At 32.9% G+C, this 13,081-nt stretch overlaps 1 protein-coding gene across 5 annotated transcripts; it reads left to right on the top strand.

The window, feature by feature from the left end:
* Positions 1-4,966: 4,966 nt before the first annotated feature.
* Positions 4,967-11,076, top strand: LOC129306191 (transport inhibitor response 1-like protein Os04g0395600). 5 transcript variants are annotated; one of them, XR_008592172.1, is made up of 5 exons: positions 4,970-6,153; positions 8,501-8,993; positions 9,349-10,142; positions 10,503-10,688; positions 10,858-11,076. XR_008592172.1 is itself a non-coding variant. In XM_054946642.1 (5 exons), exons 2-4 carry the CDS (start codon positions 5,651-5,653, stop codon positions 10,102-10,104), a joined length of 1,752 nt encoding a protein of 583 aa, XP_054802617.1. In that variant the 5' UTR covers positions 4,970-5,424; positions 5,559-5,650; the 3' UTR covers positions 10,105-10,142; positions 10,503-11,076. The 5 variants fall into 5 exon arrangements, 4 of the variants coding, with proteins under 4 accessions (XP_054802618.1, XP_054802617.1, XP_054802616.1 ...); XM_054946642.1 differs by having other exon boundaries at positions 4,970-5,424; positions 5,559-6,153; positions 10,503-11,076; XM_054946641.1 differs by having other exon boundaries at positions 4,970-5,424; positions 5,556-6,153; positions 10,503-11,076.
* The last annotated feature ends 2,005 nt before the right edge of the window (positions 11,077-13,081 follow it).

Genomic DNA, 13,081 nt, shown 5'->3' with positions numbered 1-13,081 from the left:
CTCAATTGGTGGCTTCTTCATCCTTAGAAAGCTTGAAGAATCTAGCCTTTCATGGTGGTTTTCTCCTTCAATTGAGTTGAGTTTTTTTTTTTTTTTCAATTGATGGCTTCCATGGCTTCAAGTCTTGATTAAGAAGAGGAGATTGTGGCTTGAAAGTGAGAGAAAATGGGGAAGTGCCCAGAAGAATGATGCTAAAAAATGAAAGAATTGAGAGAGTGAGATGGCAAACCAATGTGTAGAATGAGGAATAGTTGAATGAGTCTTGGCCAAAACATTTCCAATGATGTGGTGGTATGTCAAATTGATAAAATAATATAATTTTTAGGTGATCAAAACCATAGAAAAATTTGAAACAATTAACAAACTTGATTAGGAAATTCAAAAATGAATGTGGACACCACATATTCTAGCTAGGTTAACTTGGTTGCACTTATAACTCTTGTAGGATGCTTACATTTGATTAAAACTCACTAAATGCTTCTAAAAAGATGATCAAAGGGTGATTATTTAGTTGCTTGGTCAAAATCTTCTATGCTTAGAGTCCTTAAAAGACTTTTAGATCAAATCGTGCACACATGTTACTCTAGGTTCTTCTTGCTTTGTACTTTATCGTTGTAATCCAATCTTTTGGCCATTTAATCCTTTTTTAATTCCTTGTTTGCACCTACAATTATTTACACAAGAGTATCAAAGCATGTGTGCAAAATCTCAAATGATAATTCAAGCTCAATTGTAAGATCCAATGCCATTTTTAATGTTATAGGTTACAAAACATGACAATTTAGTATTAATGAATTTTTTAAGAATATTCTATAACTTATATTTTTGATGTCTTTTTTCAATTTATAATGAATTAGAAGATCAAATTTGTTTCATTGTACTTAAGAAAACAAAAGACACAAACTAGGCTAATGTTTTGAAATGTCCCAAAAATGGCCAAAATGATCAAAAATACCCAAAGCTAAGAATGGACCCTAATTGATTCTAAAGGTCTAGAAATGTCTAATTACGCAAGAATTGAATCCCCAAGAATGCAATAATACAAGAAAATCATTATAAAATGTATGTAAATAATGCAATATGCTATCCTTTTATTAAGTATTGGGAAAATTATTAGATGTTGAAGTATTTTATTTTTAAAGCATGCATATTTAATAGAGATAAAGTTAAAAACTTATTAAATTTTTGATGATGAAATTTAATGTTTTTTGGGTTATAATGAAATATGTTTGAAGTGACTAATTATAAATAGGACATGAGGAAATATATTTTTTTAAAAACATCCTAAGAAGAAATCTAAATTATCTATCTCACTCTTGATACATAAAAATATACTCTTACTTATGTCAATTAAATAGGGATAACGTACAATTGGAGAAAAAAATTAATTTTTTCATATCACATAAATTTTAGTAGTACTACTTTAATGCATGTTTTTTGTAAATTAAGACCTATATTTAGGGGTATTCATGAATGGAACAAAATTAAGATAGCCTGTCTCGTGTCTTGTCTTGAAAATTAAATAAGACTATTCTTTTGTCTCATGTCTCATCTTGTCTTGTTTAGAATTGAAACGAGAGAGACTAGGATGTCTCATTAAAACATACAAAACATGAAAGGAAATTGAGACAATGATATTTATTAGATCATATAACATGTAAGTCTAAAACCAAAAAATAAGAGTAAATAAATTCAATTTTTGAGCTAGAGCAACTACTTTTTTCAATTCAAAATATAAGTGATTTTTTAAAAAAATTCACATACCAATAAAGTACCAATTTCCATAAAAAAATATATAGTATTGTTCCTTTTTATCCATAATCCCAATTATCAATACATATGATGATAATAAGAGACACTTATATAAAGATTTAAGTTATAAATACAATGGTTAAAATAATTTTTTTTACATATACTAGATTGTTGACATTTTAAACCAAAATTAGTTAATAAGTTTTTATATTTTAGATTGAAGGAAGTACAATTTAAAGTAAAATAACACAATCACAATTCACAGCAACCACAACAGTCAAGTACAAATGAACTTCTACAATAATAATAATATAATCATAGAGTTACATCACTTAAATGAGCATGTGGTTATCTAAAAAGAAAGTAAAATAATAATACACACACATACTACAACTATAAATGAAGAAATAAAGTTTCAAATATTAATAAAAGAAAACTAATTAAAAAATATAATAATATATTTAGAAAGGGACATTTTATTGTAATTTTGTGTCCCATCTCAATTTAAAAATATTTTTATATTTTTTTTTTCAGGGGTCGGGACAAACCAAAAAAAGAAAAGAAAAGAAAACAAATCAACAGCACGTCGCTTTCTCGACCATGGTAGAAGAGTTTAATGTTTGGTTGCTATATATTAATCATTTTAAGATTCTTGTCGAGAAGTGTAACTATCGCTTAAAATGAAATCTCAATGACTCATTTTTCTTAATATATAAAACTCAATAACTCTTATTATCTCAATCTGATAATTCAATGTCCTCTTGCATAGTTTGTCTAAATTACTGAGCATGATACGATGTACTTCATTTTCTTTTTTAAATTTAAAAACATTAAAAATTATATAATAAAAATAATTTCTGAAAAGAAAGAATAATTTCACCAAATAAAAATTTTCATTTCATGACACAGTAATATATTAATAAAATATACTTTATCAAAATGAAATTGATTGATTTAAGATAACAAAATAATTTAGAATGATATGGTTGAATATTTTAAACATTAAGATAAATTTGGAATCAAATAAAATTTCAGTACATTTTTAGCAAGCCATATTTGTAATTTTATATCATTATTTTTCACATAATTAAAGCGGGCCCGAATAACCTAACAATACTTAAATTTAAATTAAGCTGTAGTACCAGGAAGTTTTACGCAGAAAAAAAAAACCTTTATATTTACATAAAACTTAAATTTTTTTTAATGAAAATGTAGATTCAAAACCGTTAATCAATGTGAGTATTTTATTAATAAGTAATATGAAAATATCTTTGCACTGGTCACTATCCCATGCCTTTTCAGTTTTTCTTGTAATTATTTAATTGTGGAAAAATATTTATATATCATTTCTAAAACCATCCATATCATCCCAACTTAATATCCCATTAAAATCAATAAAAAAAAGATTAACCCGAACTTCTCACAAAATAGTTTTCATATATCCTAGCTTAAAAAAAAAGCCTCAATGCCAAAAATCCTCTTAAATAATATCTAACAAAAAAAAAATCCTAAAAACATGATTCTGCATCTGTTAAACCAATATTAAAGAATTCAGTAAAATCTGTTGGCTAGGAAAGTTCAGTAAAAAGACAATCTTACCCTAAAAAGCAAGAGAATAAGATACGCGGTTCATCGATATCGTTACTTATACAACAGTAACACTTGTGCAATCCCTTTTTTCCAAAAAAATTAAAATAAAATAAAATAAATAAAAACATTTCTGATTATTTCACCAAAATAAAAAACAAGTAATTAATTTATTAAATTTATCAAAAAAATATATTAAACTCTCAATTTCACTCCTATTTAAATAAAAAATTAAATTTTTATTACATTATTTTTTATCGATAATAAAATTAAATAGAAATAATTTAAACTATAATTAATATCCATCAAGACATAACATTAAAAAATAAAAAAAATTTCTGGAAAATACACTATCATTTGAACAGGATGGAGTAATTTATTTGCCTGAATTAATTAAAAACAAGTTTTTTTTAGCCAAAGAATTTCCATAAATTGATTCAAGTGTTCATCCTAGTTAATTTTTTATTATTTATTTATATTTTTTTATTAGAGACAATCACGTTTAATATATAGTTATACATTTAAATTCAGTAAGTAACTTAAGTATGCTTACTCAACAAATATCTCATGTGATACAATATTAATGATTTGATTTATTTAACCTAATGACAGTCAATAATTTTATCATATACTCCATATAGTCTCATTTATAAGTCATATCTTAAAAGATTCATTTGATCTCATTTATAAATCACGTTGTGACTTTTTAGGTAATATTTAAAAAGTATTTTTAAAATTAATCTTCATGAAATTACTTTAAATTTATTACATAAGGATATGTTTGAAGTTCTACTCACTTTTACTCCTTATATTTTTTTTTTGCATTGATATTGATAAGATTGATAGAAATGATTTATAAAGAGGATTGAAAGAATAACATTTAAAAAATATTAAATCTCAAATTTTTTTCCAAAATTATTATAAATAAGGAGAATTTTGATCATATAAATTATTTTAATTTTTTTTACAAAATATATTTTAATAATTTTTAAATATTAATAAATTTTAATGATCGCAAATGAAACCCATATTTTTTTTAATGAGTGTACTCCTCCGATCCAGTATATAAGTCACTTTCTAGAAGCATAATCTGATACATTTTATAAATTATTTATTGATGAGATTGTTTTGTTTTAAATTAAAATTCTCAAATTATCCTTAAAAAGTAAGATGAAGAAAAATAAAAAAATAATATTATATTATTGACTTACTTTTTACTTTTTACTTAAAAATTATGTTTGAAATTTACTTATTTTTATTCTTTATATTTTTATTATATTAATATTAATAAAATTAATAAAAATAATTTATAAATATGATCAAAAGTATATTTATTTATGACACTAAATGTTAGCACATTTTTGGAGAATCAAATCACGGTTCGTCATTGTACAAGAGACTAGTTCTTCTACTATATCTAGGCCCGATTAATCTCATTAATGCACAGGATTTCACTTTTCTAGGAACGAATATGCGGTATGTATGTGAGGGATTTGTGTACGTGGCGAAAGCTGAGGGCTTGTGCGCATGGCGCACAAAGGCTCAAGCTAGTGGGGGTGGCTGCGATTTCCTCATTTCCTCACTCTCATTATTGTCGTTATCTTGATAGCCAGCCATGTCTGTGCGCAGTATCGGCTTAGCATAGGTGGAGAGCTGACAACAGATAATACTTTCAAATAAATAATTGCAATAATTAATCCGCTTCGTTAAAAATTCTCTCTTCTGTTCTGCTTTTGCTATGCTACGCTTCAGGGTTGTGCCAATTACTTACCAGTGCCTTCCTCGTTCCCTAGCCTTCCTCATCGAGTAAAACTGATGGCAGATTGTTTCATGCAAAAGATCCTATTTTTTAGTGACCCAAATCGTCAGTTATTTATGCCAACACATTAAATTTATGTGTTAGATCTTCTGGGCCTTACTATTCAGCGGATCTCAGATTCGGTTTTGGGATTCTTCTCCAAATTTGTTTTCTTTCTGAATTGTTTCTGGAAGCTGATAAAGTCTGGTTTTAAGTTTTCAACGAGAGAACTCAAGGAAAGCGCGTATTTTCTGTGTTCAGGAAATTATCAGCTTGAAAAAGTGGAAGCAAGTACTTCGTACATTGCTTTATTTATGTTGATTGATTGCTTTTGATTTTATGGGTTAGGAATTTTTTCTTTTGGTTATTTGCTTTTCTCCTCATACCCTCATCCTGTCGATTGTTGCTTTTACTTCAGCAGCTGTTTTAGCTTGATTGGAAGTCATAAACTAGGAACATCTCTCCCAGCCTAGCTCTGAAACTTTTTGGTTCTTTGAGCTTCTGGGTGGGAATATGGAGGGCAAGAGGAAGAAGGAATGGCCAGAGTCAAACGATTCAAATCGAGCAACAACTTTTCCTGACGAGGTTCTGGAACGGCTTTTAAGTCTGCTAAAATCACACAAAGATCGAAGCTCTGTTTCCTTGGTTTGTAAAGACTGGTATAACGCTGAACGATGGTCTAGAAGTCATGTGTTCATTGGAAACTGTTATTCTGTGTCTCCTGAGATCTTGACCCGGCGGTTCCCAAACATACGTTGTGTGACATTAAAAGGGAAGCCTCGTTTCTCGGATTTCAACTTGGTTCCTCCTAATTGGGGAGCTGATATTCATTCATGGCTCATGGTGTTTGCGAAGAAATATCCATTGCTTCAGGAGTTGAGGCTCAAGAGGATGGCTGTGACTGATGAGAGCCTGGAGTTTCTGTCTCTCTCCTTTCCCAATTTCAAAGCTCTTTCACTTCTGAGTTGTGATGGATTCAGCACTGATGGATTGGCTGCGATTGCCACTAATTGCAAGTAAGAATTACTTCCAAGTCCTTGTTCTGAAAATATAAATTTTGCGATTCATTTCTGAAACCTTTGTCTTCATTGACATATTGCTTTTGCCTCGTTTGTTATTCATTTCCTTTGAACAGTTTAACGCTGTGAAATTCAAGAATCACACAGTATTAATAAATCACTGTTTCATTTGATGCGCGCTTAACTTTTCTTGTTTTTCATTAATCTGGTGATATTATTGTTTCATATGAAATCTTTTCTTATCATATGGAGAAAGGGAGCGGGCTTTCCTGCTTACAGTTGTGGATATGCAGATATCAGTTACACTATTTTGTAACATGCCCCCTTGTTCAGTTTCTTTATTGATGAGACGTTTTGCCTGTAATGCAATATTTGATGGACATTTTTATCTCGATACACCCATCACTTTCCCCCACTTTTTTTTTTTTTTTTCGGGGAAGATGAAACAATAAAATGTTCAAATCTATATGTTTTGGGCTTGCTTATGATTTACATTACTGTCGAAGTTGTGAGTCTCTTCTAGAGTCTCAGATATTTTGTCATAGATATCAGTGCTCCGTGCTCTCATGAATAGTTAGAGCACTATATGAGATTATAAAGTACAGATTATGCGAATCTTATGGTTTGCATCTTATTGTGACACAAATAGAGTCCAATCAACTATCATAGATTTTTAAGCTTTGACAAAATTTCAGTGTGTTTGCTTAAAATCGAATTGAAGTTTTTCCACTGGTTTGCTGAATATCTCTGCTATTGTTTAGTGCTGTTGTCATGAATCCAGTAAACCAACAAGGCGACATATTGGTGTGCATATTCTTTATGTTTTATATGTTTATATGTTCTCCTTATCTTGTGCCTTTTTGTAACATCAACAGTATATTAAGGAATATCATCCATGCAAACAAAATTCAAGTCCCTCTGTGCATGTGCGTGCGTGCGTGTATTATATTCCTTTTCTTTTCCAAATTTTGAAGTGGTCAACTCACTTATATTTGATAGAAGTTTCTGTTTAATGTGGTTTTAGGACAAAAAGGTTGGAAGTCAGTTGTGTGAATTCTTGTTTAGGATTTTGGTGGCACATGTAACTTCATATTATATCATATGCTTCATTTCCCCTTCCTTTTTTAGATGAAGGAAGGCTAGTTTTGTTGTATGCGTTTGATTATGGGGTTTACTTACATTCTTCTGATGGAAACCTCTATCAGCTTAGAAAATTACCATTTTGGAACTAATGCTTTTGGATAGTGCACCAGCGTGAATTGATGCCCCTACTGTTCAAGAATTGAACCTTTTTTAATCCATGTTTGCATTTCATGTTCCAATAAAATTTCATAATGTAGTATATGTTGGTTTGCAGATTTTTCTCCATAATTTATTTATTTATTTATTTATGAGATTCTCTTTTAGAGCTTGATGTTTGATTGCCATGATGGTGCTTAAATATCATTTCCTATTGGTGTAATCTTTATGCATCAACTTTGGTAGTGGAAACAGAATCCCTCTGTAAAGCTTTTCCCTTTAGATATGCTGATGAAAAAGAAAAAAGGTTTTTTTTTTTTTTTGGGGGGGGGGTCCTTTTCTGTATGATGTAATTTGACGATTGGGAATAAACTGAGTGGCAACATGGTAATATTCCTTATCTATGCCCACAAAAACTGTAGCTAAGACCCAGGGAATCAACTAACATTTATTCTTCTAGAAAGCGATGTGAATAGGCTTAGTTGATTCAAATTGTATGACTGAGGATCTGGTCATTTAGCAGGTGGAGTAAAGTTGGCATCACTCTTACATTATGGTTAATTCTATAGATCAATAAGTGAAAAGGAAAAAACTCATCAGTTTAAAGATCAATTGGTTGGAATGCATTTAGATTAGGGAATCTATGGAATGTTCTGCAGAACTTTGCAATCCTAGCAATTACAATCTCAAATTGCATAATCTCTCTGTAAATTGCATAATAATATATGCAAGCACCTATCTGATTTGGCCTGGGGTTTATGCAAATTTGTCAACCTCTAACATGGCCATATATATAGGCATTCTCCCCAGACAATGTTAGATGTAGCTGTATATCTGTTAATATGCGGTTGGATTAACTACGTTATGGCTATGCATATTAAGCCTGATATAAATAGGTATTGTGCAATTTGCTTGTAAATGTCTAATCATAAAGGTATGCTTTGACATGACACCTTGTATAGGCCAAATAATTTTTTTTTTTAAGTTCGCAGTACTGGGTGAAACTTTAAGGATTCATTTACACTTCTTTCTACAAGCCTTTTAATGTACGGACCCATTGCTGCATTTGACTCATGATAATCTTCTGCATTCTACTTGGTTGCAGGAACTTAGCAGAGCTTGACATACAGGAGAATGGCATTGAAGATAGAAATGGTAATTGGCTGAGTTGCTTCCCTGAGAGCTTCACATCACTGGAAGTACTTAACTTTGCCAACCTGCACAGCGACGTAAATTTCGATGCACTTGAGAGACTTGTCAGTAGGTGCAAATCATTGAAGACGTTGAAAGTTAACAAAAGCATAACATTGGAGCAGTTACAGAAGTTACTAGTTCATGCTCCTCAATTAGTAGAGCTCGGTACTGGCACATTTTCACAGGAGCTGACTGCGCAGCAGTACTCTGGGCTGGAAAATGCATTCAGCAATTGTAAAAATATTCACACCCTTTCTGGTTTATGGGCAGCTCCAACGCAATATCTCCCAGTTCTCTACCCTGCTTGCACAAATCTCATTTTCTTGAATTTGAGTTATTCTACCTTTGATGGTGATGACCTTGCTAAACTACTTGTCCACTGTCCAAATCTTAGGCGCCTCTGGGTATGTGATTTGATCTGTCTTCTTTCACATATAGTTTCATTTTTTACAGAACTTTCAGAAATAGAAATCAGCATGCCTTCTCTCTCTTTTGTTATTAATTAATGTTTTATTCATTCCATTTGAGAAATCTAGATTGATAAAATAATTAAACAGTGAAATGTTTAACCCCTTAGAGTAGTTGTACCGTTCGCCATGTAAGTTAACAAATCTTCACAGATAGCTCCAGGCATGTTCATTGTCATGTGTTTCTGTTTTCCCCTATCAGTATAGCAGTGTCCTCTCTCTCTTTTACACACACTTGTGCGCGCACACTGGCCTAGGAACAACTACCTTCCTGATTAAATATCTGAAACAGGTCTTGGACACAGTGGAAGACAAGGGGCTGGAAGCTGTTGGATCGTACTGTCCTTTGCTTGAGGAACTACGTGTTTTTCCTGCAGATCCCTTTGATGAAGGCATTGTCCATGGCGTTACTGAAGGAGGGTTTATTGCTGTGTCTAGGGGATGTCCGAGACTGCATTATGTCCTCTACTTTTGCCGTCAAATGACTAACGCTGCTGTAGCAACTGTTGTTCAAAACTGCCCAGACTTCACACATTTTCGTCTCTGTATAATGAACCCACGTCAGCCAGATTACCTAACAGATGAGCCTATGGATGAGGCTTTTGGGGCAGTTGTAAAGACTTGCACAAAACTCCAGAGGCTTGCAGTATCAGGTTTGTTGACTGACCTGACATTTGAGTACATAGGGAAGCATGCCAAAAACTTGGAAACACTTTCAGTGGCATTTGCTGGAAGCAGTGATTGGGGTATGCAATGTGTGATGGAAGGCTGTCCAAAGCTGAGAAAGCTGGAGATAAGGGATAGTCCTTTTGGCAACGCAGCACTTCTATCGGGTTTGGAGAAGTATGAATCCATGAGGTCATTGTGGATGTCAGACTGCAACGTGACAATGAATGGCGCTAGATTGTTGGCCAAAGAAATGCCTAGGTTGAATGTTGAAGTGATAAAGGAAGAAGGAGTTGATAATAGTAAAGCTGATAAAGTTTATGTTTATCGTTCCGTTGCTGGTCCAAGAAGGGATGCCCCTCCCTTTGTTCTCACCCTCTGAATGATACAAGTACGCCTATGAAGATCATGAAGTGCTCGGTAATCTCTCTTTACTGCTTAGACACACAACGGATGCACAGTCATTAGTACACTAACTACCCCATTCACTGGAATTAAAGTGACACGGTGTTAATCCTTGATTTCAATTCACCTATTTCCTTTTGAGTTAATGAACTAGGTATAGTTTAAACCTAATTCAATATAGACATGTATAAATGTTTATTCTACTATAGTACTAATTTAATGTTCATGCAGGCTAGAGTAAGTGTTAGTGAGAGCCGAATTGGTATTTGAAACCCTCCTCAGAATGCTCTTCCAAGTTTTAAGATTCAATCTACTTATTCAAAAGTTCTAGTTCTTGTTTCAATTAATTCCATTTGCAAAAAACTTGTTTTGCAGCCTGTGGAAAATTCTGGCGGCACAGCCCACATGCAGACACCAGCATTGATGATCATGCCACAATGGTATCTTTATGACATGTGAATGTCCTTCGATTGCTTACAGACAACAATGTCAAGTCCTGAGGATTAGAGAAGAAGGAATTTGAAGGAGGCTTATGTGATGGTGCTTGGTTGTCTCGTTGAGGTCAATAATATCTCTAGGCTGTGCTGCACAGTGAAGACACATTTTCAACCCTTCTTTTTAATTACCTGAGACTAAATTCTTTTCTTGAGCAGTATTAAGGATTTTATGTATCTAGGATTGTACTCCGTAAATGAAGACACTTGGTTGACAGATTAACATCTCAATGCAGAGAACATCAACTTTTTCCTTCTGGTCAGCTGCAAAAATCAGAGAGTGAGAGAGAGAAATAAGGTGATTGATTGATCAGAAGGTGCCATGGAGAAAAAGTTGATCTCGTGGGACTTCATGGTTGATCAGAATGTACTCTAATACTCTAGACAACTTGAAGAGCATGTCATGTGAGAAATAATTCTTATTTATATTATATATAAAAGAAATGTTGAATAAATTCTCTGGTGGCTGTCAAAGTTGTACAATTTTTCTTTGCTTTATATGCCCTAATGTGATTTTAAGGCCTTGTGTGGTGTAAAGTATTGAATTTTGTGGGATTGGTAATGGGATTGGATCTGAAAATAAGGATTTAAATTCATGTTTGGTATGTGGGATTAAAAAAAAATAATAGGCAACAAAAACTAGCTAAAGACCTAACTACCCTTATCTTCCTTCTTATTGGCTTCAACTTATGTTTGCTCCATCTTCCTCATCTTCTTCCTTCTTAGCTTCATTCCTCACGCCCACAGTCTCTCTCACACCCACGTTTGCGCTCGGCACCACTGCAATTGTCTTCACTCGAGTCTCTGCGTTGTCGATGGTGGCCAATGAGCAATCCAGATTTGGGTGAATGATTCAGGCTCGCGACTTTGTATCTTCAGATTTGCTAGTTCTAGCGTCGCCTTTGTTCTTCATCTTCCTAGTTCTAGCATCGTCGTTGTGCCTATGTGTGGTTGTGGGAAGCACGATGAAGGAGGTCGACAGATGGTAGTGGCAGAGATATGAGAGGCGAGGGGTGGGGGGTAGAGGGAGAGACGATAGAGGTGAGAGAGATGGAGGGTATTTTTGTCAAAAAATAATCAATCCATGATTGATTTTTTAGTACCAAGAGGTGGGTGATATTGGGTAATCCCACTTAGATGGGTTTGGGCTTGGGATTAAAATTCTTATTCCCTTATACCAAACATAAAAACTTGACATTAGTCAATGTCAATACCAATCCCACTCCCTCATTCCTTTGTCCCAAACAGGGCCTAAGGTCCTTGCGTTTGGTTGCATGCTTGCATCCATCCATCTTATGGAATTCAAAACTAACCTATGAAACATTGCGCTTTCACATCATTCATAATTTGAGCTGCTCAAAGCTATGAGAGTCTTCGTTGACACAAGTGCCTAGCACAACTCATTCATGGTTTGTGCTACAAATCTCTTGTTAGGTTGGAAAAATTACACACACACACACGAAGCTGTAGATGTAAAAAGTGCAGCTTCTCATAGATTCATTAGGTGCGAGGAGTTATAATTTCTACATGCATAGATAAAAATTTCATAATAAAATTTTATTAGTACAAGTTTAAAAGGAAAGCCTATTTAAATGATTAACTTGTTAGATGAGAGAACTCCTCACATTTATAAATCGAACCCCACTTATGAGATTTCTTGATGTAGGACTCATGACATTATCACCCCCTTTGAGAACCTGATGTCTTAGGTGGCTTCATTCCATGGCACTTCCCTTAAAATCCTACTTGTTAAAACCTTATATGAGTAGCCCTTTCTATAACATTAGTCTTAATGAAAGCACTAATGTTATGATTACAAATTTAAAGGAAAAGCCCATATAAAAAAAAAACTAGTGTGTTAGGTGGGGGATTGTAATATCCCTAAAATTAGGATGCAAAAATAATTAAGACTAATTAGATTGGGATACACAAAACGACACATCTTTAGAGAAACCCCTATAATGAGCCTATTACCACAATCCTACCTCAAGGAATCCTTTACCATACTAGAACTAAAGCCTATCACAACAAAAGGGGCTTCCACCATAGTAAACAAAATATAACAATCCCATTATAAATAAAAATATACTATGAACACTTGGCCAGAAAACCTCATATATAGGAGTACAATTGAAAGACCTTATGTCTAAGTCAAACTAGTCTCACCTTTAAGTGTAGAAAGCAAGTTATAGCTTTCACTTGAAAAATGTTAGAATGAGGGGTGGGGTATGAAATCTCAATAACCAAAGAGGAATCCTAATCTAAATAGGTATACTATAAGACAATATATTTTCATACAAAGAGATACATGCCCAAAAGCATCACATACAAAACCATTCCAAATTAAGGTTCTCAACTTTTAACAAAAGTGTAACCATTTTAAAAGAGTTTTCAATCACTACTAAATCCATTATTTGTCACACAATCATGACATATAATTAACGTCAAATTCCATCTCTA

This window comes from Prosopis cineraria, unplaced genomic scaffold, assembly GCF_029017545.1.
Source record: "Prosopis cineraria cultivar Desert tree isolate PC_DT_omini unplaced genomic scaffold, ASM2901754v1 PC3, whole genome shotgun sequence".
In the NCBI taxonomy this organism is placed as follows: Eukaryota; Viridiplantae; Streptophyta; class Magnoliopsida; order Fabales; family Fabaceae; genus Prosopis; species Prosopis cineraria.
The sequence above is the reverse complement of the archived record's forward strand: the minus strand, read 5'-3'. Positions and strand labels throughout refer to the sequence as shown.